This window comes from Gadus macrocephalus, chromosome 1, assembly GCF_031168955.1.
Source record: "Gadus macrocephalus chromosome 1, ASM3116895v1".
Taxonomy (NCBI): Eukaryota; Metazoa; Chordata; class Actinopteri; order Gadiformes; family Gadidae; genus Gadus; species Gadus macrocephalus.
The window spans coordinates 16665067-16683126 of NC_082382.1; the positions used below are offsets into that span (position 1 = coordinate 16665067).

Sequence of the window (18060 nt, forward strand, 5' to 3'; positions counted from 1 at the left end):
AAGTGTCATGCCTCCAACTATGTTAAGGTTGATTTAACAGTGCAGGTGTTCACCCGCATTTCTGAGGCTAGGGTAGGAATATTTGGAGAAACAAGGCAGATTTAGCTAGATTTTGAGGTATCCAACCAAAAAAAAATCCCATCTCTACCTTCAGGCCTCCTTCCAAAGCCACTCCCCCAAAATACATGACTGGCCCACTAGTTCATCCAATCATTTCATTGAAGAGGGGCCTATTACAGGCCTGCGACAGACCCAGACTTTTTCTTTCTTTGTCAGAGCATTGCTGTTAGGAAATAGAGGGAATTGAAACAAATAGGATCCATTTTTTTAATATATATTTATTGCCTAGCATAGCTTTAAGCATGTGACTAGAAATACAAACCTGATACAAAACAGCAGCTGGTGCTGACTTGTGATTGTTGTCTGTCAGGTACGACCTGAAGGACACCACCAAGATCACGCTGGTGGACCTGCAGATCATCTCGGCCATGGGGCCTCCCGGCGGGGGGAGGAACGCAGTCACACCCCGCTTCCTGCGCCACTTCAACATCTGCAGCATCAACGCCTTCAGCGACGACACAATGGTGCGCATCTTCTCCAACGTGGTCGCCTTCTACCTGAAGAACAACGACTTCGCCCCTGAGTACTTCGCCGTCGGCAACCAGATAGTGGCCGCCACGTTGGAGGTAAGTCCTTCCAATACACACAAGAATTTGTGTGTATTTGATTTATTTTTAGAACAAAGGATGATGTTCTCAAAAATACATTTACTTGACATTTTATCTTGGGTATCTTGAGTATAGTATTACAATTTCACTGCCTGTTCTTTATGATACTTCTAGAATAGACATATGTTTAAAAAAGGCAAACTCAAACGAATATGTATTCAAACCTGTGCCCAGCCAACAACAGACACAGTGTCGAGCCATCCGCAACTTACGCACTGTACATATGTACACTTTTGTCCCACGTTTTCCTACTGAGTATTCTTCACCCTCTACCCCCCCCCCCCCCCCCCAAGGTGTACAAGAAAGCCATGAAGAACCTTCTTCCGACGCCGGCCAAGTCCCACTACACCTTCAACCTGCGGGACTTCTCCCGCGTGGTCCAGGGCTGCCTGCTGCTGAAGAAGGAGTCGCTGGAGAACAAGGGCACCATGACGCGCCTGTTCGTCCACGAGGTCATGCGTGTGTACTACGACCGCCTGGTGGATGCCGCCGACCGCACCTGGCTCTACCAGCTCATGAACGACATCGTCAAAGTCCACTTCCGGGAGTCCTTCGAGCAGCTGTTCGACCACCTGAAGAAAGACAAACAGGTGTGTTTGATTTGGTGGATGTTGTATTGGTTGTCGTCGTTGTTGCTGCTGTTTCTCTGCTTTTGTTGTCATGGATTTAGAAGTTCAGGGATTGACTTGAGTGTTGAGTCTGGAGGCAGTGTTCCTTAATGGACCCAGCAGAGCGGATCACAAGAGTGTCATTGAATTTGAAAGTGAAAATATGATCAAAGCCTCAAAGCAGATTTACTGTAGCTTTTGCTATTTACCATTTATACTATATTTTTCATCCCAAACGACTTACAGTGAATTCCGATAGAGATCATAAAGGATCTGGTAGAGGGTTAGACATCTTGCTCAATGATGCCTAAGTAGGTTAGGGGTGCGGACACTGAGGTGTCACTGAGGTATCCGCACCCTAAGTTTTCATTTGGATGTTGCCGCTTCTCCCCCACTCTCAGCTGGTTGAAGAAGACATGCGCAGCCTTTTATTTGGTGACTACATGAACCGTGACCTGGAGGAGGATGAGCGCTTGTATGCAGAGGTGCCCTCCATGGAAAGCTTTGGACAGGTGGTAGAGCTTTGTCTGGAGGAATACAACCAGACTCACAAGAACCGCATGAATCTCGTCATCTTCCGGTGAATTATTTTGACACTATAGAATCGAGTTCAAGAAAACATTATTCAATTATGTATTCTATGTAATATATTATTTTATGTAGACCTCAAACGTTTTTTCTATCTATAATTCTAATACTCAAAGTCATAGACAATATATGATACATAAAATGAATAATGCGAGGCAAAACTTTTAAAGTACTATAAAACAAAATCCAATTATTTCTTTATGTTAAAAATTAACTCAATGCCATAATTCTCATGAGACTCACAAAGACCAACAGAGCACCTAATGACCACTCCTGTCTCTCTCCTTCTAATCCACAGTTATGTTCTGGAGCACCTGTCCCGTATCAGTCGTGTGCTGAAGCAGCCGGGAGGTAACGCTCTGCTGGTGGGGGTGGGAGGCAGCGGACGCCAGTCCATCACCCGCCTGGCCACCTCCATGGCCAACAATACCATCTTCCAGCCAGAGATCTCCAAGAGCTACGGCATGAACGAGTGGAGGGATGACCTCAAGGTTGGCATGGTCTCGCTTCCCTTCGACAAAGAAGAGTATCTCTATAAACAGAGATCTGCATTTGAATGCAGAATCTCTTGGCAACGGGAGCGAGATTTTGGGATCGGAGCGTTCTGTAGGTTTCGGGCAGGTTAAAATTCTGTGTGGAGGGCAACGATCTCTGAAACCATCGGCTATCGTCTGACGACGCCTTGGTTTTATTTTGGCTTAATCAAGTAAATTTCTCAACAAAGCAGTTGTAGTGGTTTTAAGCTGTTTTCAGAAAAGTTGATTACTTGTTAAAGCATTCGGTCGTAGACATTGACTATCAACGCCAACTCCATTCTTGTTCTCAAGCTGCTAACGGGACAGTAATATTCGTTATTCGTTGTCCATCTCTAGAAATATGGACTGTTGTCCTCAGAGGTAAATCAAAACCAGACTTTGTTGTTTACTGAGATTGGGAAGAATATACATTTTTTATATAATTTTCTTTCTTTATCTATATTTTTTTGTTAATGTTCTGACACCCAACCTCGGCTGTCTTTTGCCTTTTTAACTATTGTGTTTTTCTTTCCATCACCACAGCTTCTGCTTAAAAACACAGGAGTGAAGGGTGAGAAGACTGTGTTCCTGCTGACCGACGCCCAGATCAAGGATGAAGCGTTCCTCGAGGACGTGGACAGCGTGCTCAACACCGGGGAAGTGCCCAACCTGTTTGCCGCGGACGAGAAGCAGGAGATCATGGAGGTACTGGGGCTCGCTACAGCCTTACTGAGTGGTACATGGTCATGATGCAGGATCTTGATGTGATCTCAGCCTGGTTCTGCTTCCCCGTTCCACAGGCCGTCCGTCCCATTGCCCAGGCTGGTGACAACGACCTGGAGTTCAGCCCTCTGGCTCTCTTTGCCTTCTTCGTTGGCCGCTGTAGGGAAAACCTGCACATTGTTGTGGCATTTAGTCCCATCGGGAACGCCTTTCGAAATCGCCTGCGGCAGTTTCCATCGCTCATCAACTGCTGCACTATAGACTGGTTTCAGGTACAGAAGCAAAGAAAATATGAAAAAAAATGATATTCCATATTTCAAAAATAAATATGTTATTAATTTAGTAAGCATAAATCTATACGACTATGTGGTTCTCATGCCATATCGCTGGGAATTTAATAATGCCTTCGAGATGATTCACAACGTTCTATGCGTATGTCAGCCGTGGCCAGAGGAAGCCCTGGAACGAGTGGCCAACACCTTCTTGAAAACCCTGGAGATGAGCGAGCATGAGCGCAATCAAGTCATGCCCATCTGCAAAACCTTCCACACGTCCGCCATACAACTCTCCCATAAGTAGGTCACTCTCTCCTTCATGTGCCTTACTTTCAATAACAATATCGGTAAATAATAAATAAAATTTCATGTTTGACATTCCCTGAAGATTCATGTCGGAGTTAGGACGGCACAACTACGTGACGCCCACCTCCTACCTTGAGCTCATCGCGGCCTTCCGCCAGCTTCTGACCCAGAAACGAGACACCGTGATGAAGGCTAAGAAGAGGTACACCAATGGTCTGGATAAACTGGCCTTTGCCGAGTCTCAGGTGGGTCGCATTCCAAATGATTTAGAAAATCCCAAATGCGTCTCGTATTGCTTAGTGGGATTTTCTATGAAATGTTGCAGGTGGGGGAGATGCAGATGGAACTCATCGAGCTACAGCCAAAGCTAGAGCAGGCGAAGATCGACAACACCAAGATGATGAAGGTAAACACCCTACACTTCCTCGCTAACGCTAAGGGCGACCTTTACCTCCGGTCTCAACCCTCTGCTGCGTCTTCCACCAGGTGATCGAGGTGGAGTCAGTGCAGGTAGAAGCCAAAAGTAAGCTTGTACGCGTTGACGAGGAGGCAGCTACCATCAAGGCCAACGCGGCGCAGGCCTTGAAGGACGAGTGTGAGAGCGACCTGGCCGAGGCCATACCCGCCCTGGAGGCCGCTCTCGCCGCCTTGGACACACTTAAAGTGGGACTTCAATTGTTTAGCTTAACTCTGACACCTCGCTATTTCTAAATGTTAATTTCTTGCCAATAAGGACTGTCTCAGTAACGTACCTCTTTTACCCCAGCCATCCGACGTGACGATTGTCAAGTCGATGAAGAACCCGCCGTCGGGGGTGAAGCTGGTCATGTCAGCGGTGTGCGTTATGAGGGATATTAAGCCGAACAAGATCGCCGACCCAGCTGGGACTGGACAAAAGGTTTCACTCTGTCCAGTCAAAAGCCTTTTCTTGTAGCTAAATAAACATGGTCCGCCCTGCTTTGATGTGCTGGGTTGTCGTATGAAAAAGAACACATATGCAGTGGTAGTTTCCAATCTGATCATTGATGTTTTGCCTTTCAGATTTTGGACTATTGGGGACCAAGCAAGAAGTTATTGGGTGATATTAACTTCTTACGAGACCTAAGAATATATGACAAGGACAATATCCCAGTGAGTTGCAATGGAGAAATATAATGTTTTAAAAAATAGTTTCTTTCTTTTTGATTCTATTTGACTGATCCCTTTCTCACTTTCTGCTTAAGGTCGCTGTGATGCAGAAGATACGCAGCGAGTACATGACCAACCCGGACTTTGACCCCACCATAGTGGCCAAGGCCTCCTCTGCAGCCGAGGGCCTCTGCAAGTGGATAAAGGCCATGGAGGTTTACGACCGTGTGGCCAAGGTAGCTCCCATTGTTCTCCATACACCCCCCCCGATCTCTCCATTCTGTAGCACCTCAAAGTGCTTTACACTTCCTTTAGCACCCCAGTCTTTCTTCCATCCCCTCTATCTCGTCAAGTGTTCCTCCTTCTACCTCCCCCGGTGGTCTGTAGGTGGTGGGTCCGAAGAAGGCCAACCTGGAGGAGGCCCAGCAGTCCCTGGCCACCACCATGGCCCTGTTGGACCAGAAGAGAGGGGAGCTGAAGGAGGTGGAGGACCGCCTGGCCAACCTGCAGAAGACCTTCGTTGAGAAGACGGAGGAGAAGGCCCAGCTGGAGTTCCAGGTGGACCTGTGCGCCCGCAAGCTGGAGAGGGCGGAGAAGCTCATCGGAGGCCTGGGAGGAGAGAAGACCAGGTGGAGGAGATTATTACACGTGGCTAGCTCACCCCATCCGCCAACTCTAGGTCACTTTGGAAAGCGTCTACTGAATAGATTAGTGAATATATGATGTTGTTGTCAAGATGGTCCAAGGCCGCAGATGAGCTGCAGCACACCTATGACACCCTGACCGGGGACGTGTTGATTTCTGCCGGAGTCATCGCCTACCTGGGGGCCTTCACCTCCGGCTTCAGGCAGGACTGCGCCAAGATCTGGACCAAACTATGCCAGGTAAAGAGAGAGCCGATGCTGGTTCTCGAGGACCCTGGAAATAAGTATTGGTTTGACTGTTGACTGTGATGAATTATGTTACAGTCGAAGAAGATTCCGTCTTCAGATGAATTCTCTCTCAGCAAGACCCTGGGGGATCCCATTAAGATCCGGGCGTGGAACATTGCAGGGCTGCCCACCGACAGTTTCTCCATAGACAATGGGGTCATCGTAAGCAACTCCCGTAGATGGTGAGGCCCTTGAACTGATGAACTGAACTCTCTCAGGCTACAACAGAAATATCTGATGAGAATGGTACTTTGAAGTACAGATGATTTTTTCATATAAAGAGAAATACATGCATACCATTCATTTAGCGTTCTATAGATGTTATTCCACCTCTCTCACACACGCACACACACACACACACACACACGCACACACACACACACACACACACACACACACACACACACACACACACACACACACACACACACACACACAGAGACACAGACACACAGACACACACACACACACACACACACAGACACACAGACGCACACTCTCACATTCACACTCACACTCAGAAGCTGCTAGTGGTAAGGTGAACCGAACTTCTAACCCTGCTTAACCCTGCAGTTGCTGTGCAACCTGCCATAACAGCTACTGATCTACTGCCACTGCTTCAATGGACTGCAAGGCATTCATTAATTAAAGGTATCATATAATCTCCCCTATGTGTGCAGGCCTCTCATGATTGACCCCCAGGGGCAGGCCAACAAGTGGGTGAAGAACTCTGAGAAGGAAAACAACCTGAGTGTCATCAAGCTGACGGACGGGGACTACATGAGAACGCTGGAGAACTGCATCCAGTTTGGAACCCCGCTGCTGCTGGAGAACGTGAGGGAGGAGCTGGACCCTTCGCTGGAGCCCCTGCTGCTGAAGCAGACCTTCAAACAGGGTACAGTCGTGTCCGACGTCGGGACGTGCATTGGCGACCCATCCTCACTGTCCTCGAGGGAGTACTAGTCTGTTTTGTTCTGCTCCAGGTGGGGTGGATTGCATCAGACTGGGAGAGAGTGTGATTGAGTATTCCCAGGATTTCCGCTTCTACATCACCACCAAGCTGAGGAACCCCCACTACCTCCCAGAGCTGGCCACCAAGGTGTCCCTGCTCAACTTCATGATCACCCCCGAAGGCCTGGAAGACCAGCTGCTCGGGATCATGGTGGCCAAGGAGAGGTAGGACCCTTAGGTTCATAAAGTGTCATCCAAACATCCAAGATTCTAGGATATGACGCGGTGTGTATAGTTTAGCGATCCCTGTGCCTCCCGCCGCAAGGATCTGGCTGCGTCTTTGAGCAAGGCATCCTTGTGCGAGGTGCCTAACCCCTACCAGCTCATTCATTCAAATCGAGTTGCTCTGACTGAACAACGTCTGATAATAGTGAACAGTATAGTAGTGTAGTAGTGAATATAGTGGTGGCTCCCCTCCCTCTGCCCCAGGCCAGAGCTGGAGGAGGAGAGGAACGCCCTGATCCTGCAGTCGGCCACTAACAAGAAGCAACTGAAGGAGATCGAGGACCAGATCCTGGAGACGCTGGAGTCGTCCGAAGGGAACATCCTGGAGGACGAGAGCGCCATCAAGGTCTTGGACTCGGCCAAGCTCATGTCCAACGAGATCTCCAAAAAACAACAGGTCAGACCAGTGCAGCTCCGACCTAGAGAGAGGGAGAAAGGGCACCTGATGTGTAATCAAGGATTTGTGTCTCAATCTTAAGGCATCCTAATTGTTTTCCGTTTTTGGTTTTCAAACCGCCCAGATAGCTGAGAAGACTGAGATCAAGATCGCTGAGTCCAGAGAGGGCTACAGGGCCATTGCCAAACACTCCTCTATTCTGTTCTTCAGCATCGCCGACCTGGCTAACATAGATCCCATGTACCAGTACTCTCTCTCCTGGTTTGTTAACCTTTACATCAGCTCCATACAAGACAGGTGAGTTGCTCACAAGGCTTTGAATGCTGTATGTTCAATGTGTTAATTGGGTGGTCAAAAAGTTAAATTAGCCGACTAGGGTGTTTAATAAAGGTGGTCAAGGATGGAATCTAAGGGTTTAAGAGCACATCTATTCTCAAAAATAAGTACTTTCCACAAAGAAAATTAAGATCCATTGCAAATTTCCATTCTAGATATCCGTTTCATATATTGTTATGTTTTCCTCTACTCTCTTAGCAACAAGTCCTCGATCTTGGAGAAGCGGCTGAGATACCTGATTGATCACTTTACTTACAATCTGTACTGCAACGTGTGTCGCTCACTGTTCGAGAAGGATAAACTGCTTTTCTCCTTCCTGCTCTGCTCCAACCTTCTCCTGTAAGTGTCTAAGCAGCGGAAAAAGTCTCTTGATGTTAGAGCTATCCCTAGGCTTGCCAAAAGTGTATTGATTTGCAAAACTATAATGTCCATTTAGAGCAAAGAAGGAGATCGAGTACGGAGACTTGATGTTCTTGCTGACTGGAGGCGTCGGCCTAACAAACGCAACCCCCAACCCGGACCCCTCCTGGCTGCAGGAGAAGAGCTGGGATGAGATCTGCAGAGCCAGCGAGCAACCAGGACTGGCTGGAATCAAGTAAGGCCTCCTGTGAAATATAGTCCTGCGTAATCTGCACAATACACTTGAAACTATTAGCTAGCATTTACTCAATGCAACACCCTCTCTTTATTTACCACCTCACTGTCCCTCCCCTGCGCACACATAGAGAGGCGTTCCTAAACAACTCGGACAGCTTTAAGACCATTTACGACAGCAAGGAGCCCTACAACGCCCGTCTGCCCAGACCCTGGGTGGACTGCTTAAACACCCTCCAGAAGATGATCATCTTCCGCTGCCTCAGGCCTGATAAGATCATCCCGGCCGTCTCCAACTACGTGACCAAGAAACTGGGGAAAATGTTTGTGGAGCCACCGCCCTTTGACCTGAGCAAAAGCTACCTGGACTCCAACTGCACCGTGCCCCTGGTGTTTGTGCTTTCTCCGGGAGCTGACCCCATGGCCAGTAGGTGGCGCGCTAACACCCAGATAACCCTTTTGAATTTATGTTAGAACCTATTTAATACCACGTTTAAATTCGTAATAAAGCCAGGATCAAATCTGGTGATTATTAAGTCATTGAATCTTGCGGTGACTTATAAGTCTGGAGGCATGCTACACATTAGACTGTCACGCTGGACCGGAGACAGGCACCCTACATGTTGGACTGCGTTTCTGTAGTCCGATCCCGACAGAATGGTTCTAACATCATTATAACATACCTGGGTCACAATGGTTTGACATTTGACTAGTTAATGCTACTGGCTCCCTTAACCTGTGTTCAAAGGCTGGAAGCTTGGAGTCCTGAGGAAACAAAAACAGCCAGACATACAATCACACACCAAACCCTTGTTAAGTGTCTATGTGGTCTGGTGCTTATACGGAAAGGTCAATGGGTTCAACTAATGTCATTTGAAGAGCAATAATATTTTAAGACTGTTTGAAAAATGTAGAAGACCCTTCATAGATGTTACCCATGGCTGGTTGCTAACCATATGGGAACATCCGTCTTCCTCTCCAGGCCTGCTGAAATTTGCCAATGACAAGAGCATGGGTGGCGCCAAATTCCAGTCCATCTCTCTCGGTCAGGGACAGGGTCCCATCGCGGCCAAAATGATATTCGCATCCATGAAAGAAGGTACCTGGGTGTGTCTGCAGAACTGTCACCTGGCAGTGTCTTGGATGTCCACCTTAGAGAAAATATGCGAGGACTTCACTCCAGACACTTGTCACCCCAACTTCCGTCTGTGGCTCACCAGCTACCCCTCACCCAAGGTGGGAGTCTTTTTTCTTATTATTATTTAATTATCTCTAGGAATAGTATTTTTCTCTTGTTATCTGCTGTGTCACTTGAATTTCCAGTGTGGGATTATTTAAGCACATCTTATCTTATGTAAGGTTTATCTTAGATCGTGGGAGGATTTGTTGAGGCTGTCCTCAGCTTTTTGATGCCTACACCATTAAAAACTCTGGGGTTGCAGGAGCAAAATATATTCTGTGGTCTCTTGCAGTTCTCCAGCAATTCCGTTTTTGATCTTGAATCTCCATTATGATATTGTCAATATATCAATGTGTTCATTTAACAGTCGTTTTAGTTGTTAAATTGTCAATGAAGCACAAATGCTCTATATAAGTCCTTCCATTTAATTGCATTTATATTGACCCCTCTTTGCTTCCTGCATTAGTTCCCAGTGACTATTCTCCAGAATGGCGTAAAGATGACAAACGAACCACCAACAGGTCTCCGACTTAACCTGCTGCAGTCCTACCAGTCAGATCCCATATCTGACTCTGAGTTCTTCAACAGCTGCCCCAACAAGGAACCGGTGGGCAAAGACACACACGCACACACATACACACACACACACACACACACACAATCCCCCACATGCACACACACACACACACACACACACACACACACACACACACACACACACACACACACACACACACACACACACACACACACACACACACACACACACACACACACGCACACACACACAATCCCCCACATGCACACACACACACACACACACACACACACACACACACACACACACACACACACACACGCACACACACACAATCCCCCACATGCACACACACACATACATACTCACACACACACATACACACACGCATAGAAGAAGCAAAATGTTTCATTCTTGCTTGTTCATTTTGGGTTGGATGTTCCTGCAGATCTGGGAGAAGCTATTGTACGGCGTGTGTTTCTTTCACGCACTTGTACAAGAGAGGAAGAAGTTTGGTCCTCTGGGATGGAATATACCTTACGGCTTCAATGAGTCAGACCTGCGGATAAGCATCAGACAGTTACAGGTATTTAGCAAATAAGGCCTGATATTTAACTAAAGCAGAGTTATCATCATATTATTAGCAATGGTATCATAATTTGTATGTATTTATGTATGTATGCATTCATGCATGCGTGTATGCTGTCTGAGGTTTTTCTGATATACTTTCCATCAATGTAAATATCTTTTTCATTTCGATCCCTTAAAGTGGTATTGTGACTGCATGTTTGAAGCACAGTAGAACACACAAAAGTATAAGATTAATCAATTAATAGATGAATACCTATCATTTACCATAAAAATTGACTTTCCCAGCTCTGCTTCATAAAGCGACACACAAGTCCATGAGCCAGTATGTTCCCGTCGTTGTTCCCAAGTTTCCCATTCTCCTCCTGCCCGCTCCCAGCTGTTTGTAACGGGATACGAGGAGGTGCCGTTCGAGGCCATCACCTACCTGACCGGGGAGTGTAACTACGGCGGCCGCGTGACGGACGACTGGGACAGAAGGCTCCTCATGACCATCCTGGCCGACTTCTACAACCAGGACATCGTTGTGAAACCCCGCTACACCTTCTCTCCCAGCGGCAAATACTATGCCCCATCTAAGTCCATCTATGAGGACTATCTGGAGTTTATTAAGGTGATAGGATGTGTAAGACTCAGGCTGGTCAAAGTATTTGAGTCAACTAGCTTTAGGTTCCGCCTATTCTAGCAGTTTGTCTGTGTCTTCTAGAAACTACCGCTCATCCAGAGCCCTGAGATATTTGGGATGCATGAAAATGTGGACATCTCTAAGGATCTGCAGCAGACCAAGCTGCTGTTTGATTCGCTGCTGCTCACCCTGGGAGGTGGGGTTAAAGGAGGAAGTAGCTCCGGGGGAGACAGCGCCCTGTACGAAATAGCCAATGACATCCTGACCAAGGTATACGTGCCAGACTGTGCCGAATGCTCATCCAAACACTGAATCCATCGGGCCATTTCCAATCAGGTTGGACCTGAAGAATCCGTCCACTGGTTGTGGCACTATATATACTTTACTTGAATCCTTATCCAGTCAATCATAGGATAAAATCAAAATAACATGACTAGTATGTTGAATGTTTTAGTATTGTAGTAGGTTTATCCTTTCATTGACTGGTAACGATTCAAGTAAAACAGTCATTTATTACTGCGGCTATTTATTGGCTACCTGATCTTTAAATTGAACATAGCCTCTTTTTGCTAACATTGCCTCTGTTAACTTATTTCTGCTCCTTTCTATTAGCTCCCAGACGATTTTGACATTGAGGAAGCACTTTTAAAATTCCCAGTCCTCTATGAGGAGAGCATGAACACTGTGCTGGTCCAGGAGATGGAGCGGTACAACACGTATGTACACTAACCTATAGTATAGTGTGGTATCCAGCATCTACATGCAATATCTTATCTAGTGTTTTGTGTTCATCTGTTCCCCCGCTGCTAGGCTGTGTACAACAATCCGCGTGAGCATTCAAAACCTGCTGAAAGCCATTAAGGGTCTGGTGGTGATGGATGCAGAGTTGGAGGCCGTCGCTGGCAGTCTTTTGGTGGGCAAGGTGCCAGAGAAGTGGGCTATGCGCTCGTACCCAAGCCTCAAACCCCTGGGCAGCTACATCACCGATTTCCTCACCAGACTCAAATTCCTGAACGTGAGTCTGACCGATGAAGCCCATTCAGAAGACTTTATTCTTTTCACTGTTTTTTGTCCAATGAAGTTTGTTCTACTGATTGATGTGACCTTATCCCAGATGACTTATCACAGGTTGCCTTTATCAGTCTTTCACAGTTGTTTTCTGATTCGTATCACCATTCCTCCCATGCCTCCCTCAGGATTGGTTCAACAGCAGCAAGCCTCACGTGTTCTGGCTGACCGGCTTCTTCTTCACCCAGGCCTTCCTGACAGGGGCCATGCAGAACTACGCCAGGAAGTATCGCATCCCCATTGACATGCTGGTCTTTGAGTTTGAGGTCCGGAACACTAATACTGAATATCAATTGTGTCGTCATTTTGTCATTTGTAGTTTTGTAGTTTGGTTTTCCATGTACATTATCAGTTTTTTTCCTACAGGTTCTCACACTTGATGTGTCAGAGCAAGCTCCTGAGGACGGCGTTTATATCCATGGGCTGTTCCTGGACGGTGCTCGCTGGGATAGAAACAGGTTCAAATCATGATCGCTCAGCCCGTTGTTGTTCAACTAAAAAGTCATTTATTATCTTAAAGTATGTCTCCTCTCCATCAGTGGGGTGATCGCGGAGCAGAAGCCCAAAGTCCTGTTTGACTCGATGCCCATCATCTGGATCAAACCCAGTAAGCATGGCGCTAGAGGCCCCTGGGCTAGCTCTCCACGGAATTAGAGAAAGAAATCCTGTTACCACGAGTTTGAGCTGCCGTCCTCAATCAATCCCGTCTCTTTCTTTCTTTCTTTCTTTCCTCCTTCTCCATCCAGCGGAGAGGAACAGCGTCCAACCCTCCCAGAAGCTGTACGTGTGCCCCCTGTACAAGACCAGTGAAAGGAAGGGAACGCTGTCCACCACGGGACACTCCACCAACTTTGTGATCACCATGACGCTGCCCACGAGCAAGCAGCCGCAGCACTGGATCAAACGGGGCGTAGCCATGCTCTGTCAGCTGGATGACTGACACCTGAGAGTACACTCAGGTTTATTATGTGCAATTAAAACTGAATACATATATATATACCAATTTGTATATCATTTATTTACGTGTCATCATATCATTGAATCATCATTTAAATCATGAATTCATAAATTTAATAAACGTATTTTGGTTTTAATTTTTGGAATTCATTTGTGTTCATAAAGCTTTCTAAATGCAAAAAAAACCAACAACATATAAACACAAATGTATGCATGTTTAATCATGACCACATGTTATACATTACTCTAAAAATAGTATTCATTAAAAAGTGGTATTGTCCATTTATACAGGAGGAGTAACCACATTATTTTAATGGATTCACATTCATGAACATGAATTGGCAACACTGAATTACAAAATGCAAGTTCTGAGCACGAAATCCCATGTTTGGCCATTGGGTGTCCTTCCTGTGTTAAAAATGAACATGCATGTCATTGCAATAGTAGCTGCAGTATTGAGTAGGTCAAATGCAGAGTCTGGCTGCCCTGGCCCAGTCCTGAGGTATTTATAGTTGTGGTGTTATATATTTATACATAGGTATGTTTCTGAGCTGTGAAGTCCATTGGTTCTTCTGTTGTCAGAGAGACCGAAAGCAAAGAGCCTGCGGACTGAAGGTAAATTAAACACAACAATATAAAATGTATTAATTGAGCGATGTATTATGCATTGAACAACATATGGGCATTGTGGTCGAATTTCATGCTGTCAAATACTTATATTTATCTTGGAAATGGACACTTGACATAAATATAATAGAATGTTGTCTCATTCTGTGCCATTTTAACGTCTTTTGTTATTACTCTCTCGATGTTAACTTGGGTTTGCATTATGCAAAAGTAATGTTATATGACACCAGCAATGTAGTTTACTAGATGGCGGGAGGTAGCCATGCCTTCAGATGGCTAAACAAGTGCTAAAGAATATCATACAACAATAAGAATATTCTATATTTAAAAAATAATAATGCAAAATGTCTCACAATACTGTCTACAGTTGGAGTGCCAATAGATTAAGATCAAATGTATATATTTCTTAAATTGTATACATCATTTTAACGAGTAAACAACAATATTTGGAACAACTACAGCAGGACCTCCACTGTGTTCAGATGTTCTGTCTATGTGTGTCTTACTGGTTTTGTGTGTCTTACTGGAATGTTATAAAACAGCTCACGGTTTCGAGGGTAGTGTTTAACTGCCATCTCTACTGTCAGTCTAAATTTGACATCGGAAGACGTTCTGAAGGATTATAGATGAACACAGAAAAAGAACATGACGACAACTACGACTCGGACTTGGATGAAGACGAGGCGACGCAGTACATTATCGAACAGAGTCTGATTCAATATAGAAAACTCAAGGGCTTGAGTCCCGGGTAAACCTCCAAATCGTCCACACAAATACCTTATATTCTACATTGTGCATAGCCTTGTTCATCTACTCAATATGTTCTTTCTGATGTGTGTGTCCCTCCAGTGATCTGAAAGTCAGTGAAGATCCGGAGGAACTCTTCAGAGCAATTAAGGAAGGTGATCTCAAACTTGACACACCCATGAATGACTCAAATGTCATTGATTCATTTCCAGTCGTTACTATCGTATTACCCTTCTGAAATCAATGCCACCCTCATACGTCTGTCCATAGGCGATGAGGAGGCACTGAAGAAACTGACAATACAGCCCAAAGCTCTGTCGAAAGTGGACGAGCGAGGGTGGATCCCTCTGCATGAGGCTGCAGTGCAGGGAAGTCGAGAAATACTGGAGGTTATCTTCTCAGGTACGGGCTATCATGGCCCTGATGTATTCCATTCAGCTGGATTCACTTACAGGACAGATTGATCCATTGTTTGGTGCTTTGCTGGCAGGATCCTCTCATGGAGCTTGCCAGTGTCGGACACTTAAAGGTGAGACACCACTGTTCCTGGCAGTGGTGTACGGCCTTCGTGGCAACGCTACCTTTCTGATCCAGAATGGGTGCGACCCAGACCTCCAGAACGATGAACAGGACTCTCCTTTAGTGGCAGGTGAGGTTTGTATGTTTCTATGCACAGTTTAAGTCTATACAAGGGCTGAAAAGCAGCAGGTTTATGCACTGATTTCTGATCCTTATTGGGTCTTGTCTTATTATCAGCTATTCTAAATGATCAGTACGACTTGGCCACACTGCTGCTACGCTACAACGCTAACGTGGACCAAACGGGACCCCTGGAACGGACGGCGCTGCACGAGTCGGCCTTCTTGGGGCTTGAGAACTTTGTGCATTTGCTCCTGGAGTCTGGTGCTAACCCCAATGCATTTGACATCAAGAGGAAAACTCCACTGGCTTTGGCCGTGCAGAACGGACACCTGAATGTAGTGGAGATCCTTCTCCAGAAAGGTAGTCATGTGTAATGTCAAATTCGTTTTCACTTAAACACATAATACAGTCCTCCAACAAATTATGCACAACATGAGTTTTCGTGTGTGTGTGTGTGTGTGTGTATGCGCGCGCGTGTGTGTGTGTGTGTGTGTGTGTGTGTGTGTGTGTGTGTGTGCGCGAGCGTGTGTGTGTGTGTATGCGCGCGCGTGTGTGTGTGTGTGTGTATGCGCGCGTGTGTGTGTCTGCGTTTAAAGGAGCCCATGTGAACTACGGATCTGAGTCGGAGTTCGGCACCGTCCTGTTCGATGCCGCAGCCTCTGGGAACCCCGACATAGTCTCCACACTCCTGGACCACGGAGCAGACGCCAACATAGCCCTGGACAGCGGACACCTGCCCATCCATCGGACAGCCTACCATGGACACATACTGTGAGAAATGAACCATTACCGTCTAGTTTTCCCCATACACACGTATGATGTACGAGTCATAACGCTGTCCCACACAAAATGCCCTCTCTCTGGGTCTCAGTGCACTGGAGCACCTCATCCCGGTGACCAAGATGGAGGCGGTGAAGGAGAGCGGTATGAGTCCCCTCCACTCTGCGGCGGCGGGGGGCCACGCCCTGTGCATCGAGGCGCTGCTCCGCGCGGGCCACGACCCCAACACCATGCTGCACCAGCGGGTGCGCCGTAACTATGACGACGAGCGGCGCTCCGCCCTGTACTTCGCCGTGGCCAACAACGACTTGCAGTGCGCGCGGCAGCTGCTGGAGGCCGGTGCCATGGTGAACCAGGACCCCGTCAGCTGCCTGCAGGTGGCCCTGAGGCAGGGCAACTACGAGATGATCAACGCCCTGCTGAAGGCCGGGGCCAACGTCAACTACTACTCCCGCGTCAACAGCACCCACTTCCCCTCGGCGGTGCAGTACGCGCTGAAGGACGAGGTGATGCTGCGGATGATCCTGAACCACGGCTACGACGTGAAGCGCTGCTTCGACTGTCCCTACGGCGGCGGTTCCCATGACTACGCGCCGTGGACTTCCTCTTCGGTCGTCAAAGACATGATGGTGAGATGAAAGCCGAGACTACGTTTATTTGCAGACCGCTTTAGTGCTTTGTTCCTCAGCCCTGTGTGTGTCTCTTTGTCTGCGTCCTGTTTGTTGTTGTTTCGGGGCCAGTTCTGTGAGGTTATAACGGTTCACTGGCTCAAGCAGCTCGCGGGCCAGGTGGTGCGTATGATGCTGGAGTACACGGACCATGTGTCGTTCTGCACAAAGCTCAGGGACACATTGCAGGAGCAGAAACAATGGGAAGAGATCTGTCACATGCAGAGTGAGGGAAACCTTTGTCTTCCATTTTAAGATCCTTTTTTCGGGTCATTCACATGAACCTGCGTCATTAAAAGGGTAATTAAAAAGGCTGTTTGAACTTTAATCTGAAAATGCATTGCAGGAAACCCAAGGAGCCTGAAACACCTTTGTCGACTGAGGATAAGAGGATATCTGAGCCAACTGCGACTGAGATCCCCCGTCTTCATCAGCTATCTTCCTCTCCCTCCCAGGCTGAGGGATTATCTTCTCTATAAAGAGTATGATGTCTATGGCAGGGGCAGTATGGTTGGTCCCTAGGAATTGGAGCAACACAAAATCCTGTGATGGGATGATATGACCGCTGGTGAATAATGCTGTCTGTTAATGATAGTCAGTCTAATTATGACATACTTTCTTTTGTTTTTATGTAGATATTTTTCTATAGTTTTATGAAAAGGCATACACCACTTGAATAAAAAAATGTAAGGTTAGATTATGATTTACTTTCCCCAGATGCATATCTATGTTGACCTTATTCCTTATCGTAATAATTATAATTGATTGCATGGTGGGGGGAGGGGATACACAGTAGGATGTGGTACGTGGTATGTTTTAATAAATGTAACCATTTGATAATGACATAGCATACTTATTGCCTCTATTGGTTGTGTAAACACACGAATACATGATTGTAAGACAAACTGAAATAGACCAAGCACATACAGCTTTGAAGGATGTTGACCCCTAATATAAGATGTACACAAAATTCAATTTGTGTGGTTTTCAGGATTTTTTCAAGGTTTTCCAATACTCTCACAGTAAAGAAAAAACTCTTCAGGCGGGCATTATGAGTCCTTGAGACAAAAAGATCCAGCATGCCATACAATGAAACGGTGGCGCGGCAGTATAGGTTAGACCGCGATCTGTAGCGCCCCCTGTGGCAACCGTGGTACAACACGTTTTGGAGACCTCCTTACTTCCGGTCTACATATTTAAATTTGACATTTCTGAGGTGCTCAGGTTTTGATTGTTTCACTTTAGGGTTTTTGCCAGAAAATCATGTTAAACAA

The 18060-nt window shown here is 46.5% G+C and overlaps 2 protein-coding genes across 4 annotated transcripts in view; both read left to right on the forward strand.

Annotated features, from left to right (window-relative positions):
* Positions 1-13459, forward strand: part of dnah12 (dynein, axonemal, heavy chain 12) — a 28915-nt gene extending 15456 nt beyond the window's left edge. The window contains exons 41-74 of the mRNA XM_060049783.1: positions 431-686; positions 1022-1318; positions 1738-1916; positions 2223-2415; positions 2983-3144; positions 3240-3434; positions 3604-3737; positions 3826-3988; positions 4069-4149; positions 4230-4406; positions 4510-4641; positions 4785-4874; positions 4967-5107; positions 5259-5500; positions 5608-5755; positions 5840-5985; positions 6484-6698; positions 6787-6979; positions 7244-7436; positions 7561-7733; positions 7971-8111; positions 8209-8367; positions 8498-8793; positions 9349-9602; positions 10013-10153; positions 10533-10670; positions 11052-11285; positions 11379-11567; positions 11910-12013; positions 12108-12312; positions 12494-12631; positions 12732-12823; positions 12905-12972; positions 13112-13459. Of these exons, the coding sequence (XP_059905766.1) occupies positions 431-686; positions 1022-1318; positions 1738-1916; positions 2223-2415; positions 2983-3144; positions 3240-3434; positions 3604-3737; positions 3826-3988; positions 4069-4149; positions 4230-4406; positions 4510-4641; positions 4785-4874; positions 4967-5107; positions 5259-5500; positions 5608-5755; positions 5840-5985; positions 6484-6698; positions 6787-6979; positions 7244-7436; positions 7561-7733; positions 7971-8111; positions 8209-8367; positions 8498-8793; positions 9349-9602; positions 10013-10153; positions 10533-10670; positions 11052-11285; positions 11379-11567; positions 11910-12013; positions 12108-12312; positions 12494-12631; positions 12732-12823; positions 12905-12972; positions 13112-13305 (5863 nt within the window). The 3' untranslated portion in view covers positions 13306-13459. The remainder of the gene's footprint in view (positions 1-430; positions 687-1021; positions 1319-1737; positions 1917-2222; positions 2416-2982; positions 3145-3239; positions 3435-3603; positions 3738-3825; positions 3989-4068; positions 4150-4229; positions 4407-4509; positions 4642-4784; positions 4875-4966; positions 5108-5258; positions 5501-5607; positions 5756-5839; positions 5986-6483; positions 6699-6786; positions 6980-7243; positions 7437-7560; positions 7734-7970; positions 8112-8208; positions 8368-8497; positions 8794-9348; positions 9603-10012; positions 10154-10532; positions 10671-11051; positions 11286-11378; positions 11568-11909; positions 12014-12107; positions 12313-12493; positions 12632-12731; positions 12824-12904; positions 12973-13111) is intronic.
* Positions 13460-13801: 342 nt separating this feature from the next.
* Positions 13802-17629, forward strand: asb14b (ankyrin repeat and SOCS box containing 14b). 3 transcript variants are annotated; one of them, XM_060049843.1, is made up of 10 exons: positions 13802-13937; positions 14537-14697; positions 14799-14851; positions 14967-15098; positions 15187-15345; positions 15453-15698; positions 15935-16109; positions 16210-16747; positions 16859-17012; positions 17133-17629. In XM_060049843.1, the coding sequence occupies exons 2-10, from the start codon at positions 14576-14578 to the stop codon at positions 17306-17308; spliced, it is 1755 nt and encodes a 584-aa protein (XP_059905826.1). In that variant the 5' UTR covers positions 13802-13937; positions 14537-14575; the 3' UTR covers positions 17309-17629. The 3 variants fall into 3 exon arrangements, with proteins under 3 accessions (XP_059905826.1, XP_059905835.1, XP_059905818.1); XM_060049835.1 differs by having other exon boundaries at positions 13849-13937; positions 14492-14697; XM_060049852.1 differs by lacking the exon at positions 16859-17012 and having other exon boundaries at positions 13847-13937; positions 14492-14697; positions 17133-17283.
* Positions 17630-18060: the final 431 nt, after the last annotated feature.

Excerpts from the sequence above, each read along its gene's own strand:
- asb14b (XM_060049843.1), top strand. The coding sequence starts at position 14,576 with ATGAACACAGAAAAAGAACATGACGACAACTACGACTCGGACTTGGAT. Across the intron at positions 15,099-15,186 it reads ACTGGAGGTTATCTTCTCAG|GATCCTCTCATGGAGCTTGC; the intron begins GTACGGGCTATC and ends CTTTGCTGGCAG. Across the intron at positions 16,110-16,209 it reads GCCTACCATGGACACATACT|TGCACTGGAGCACCTCATCC; the intron begins GTGAGAAATGAA and ends TCTGGGTCTCAG.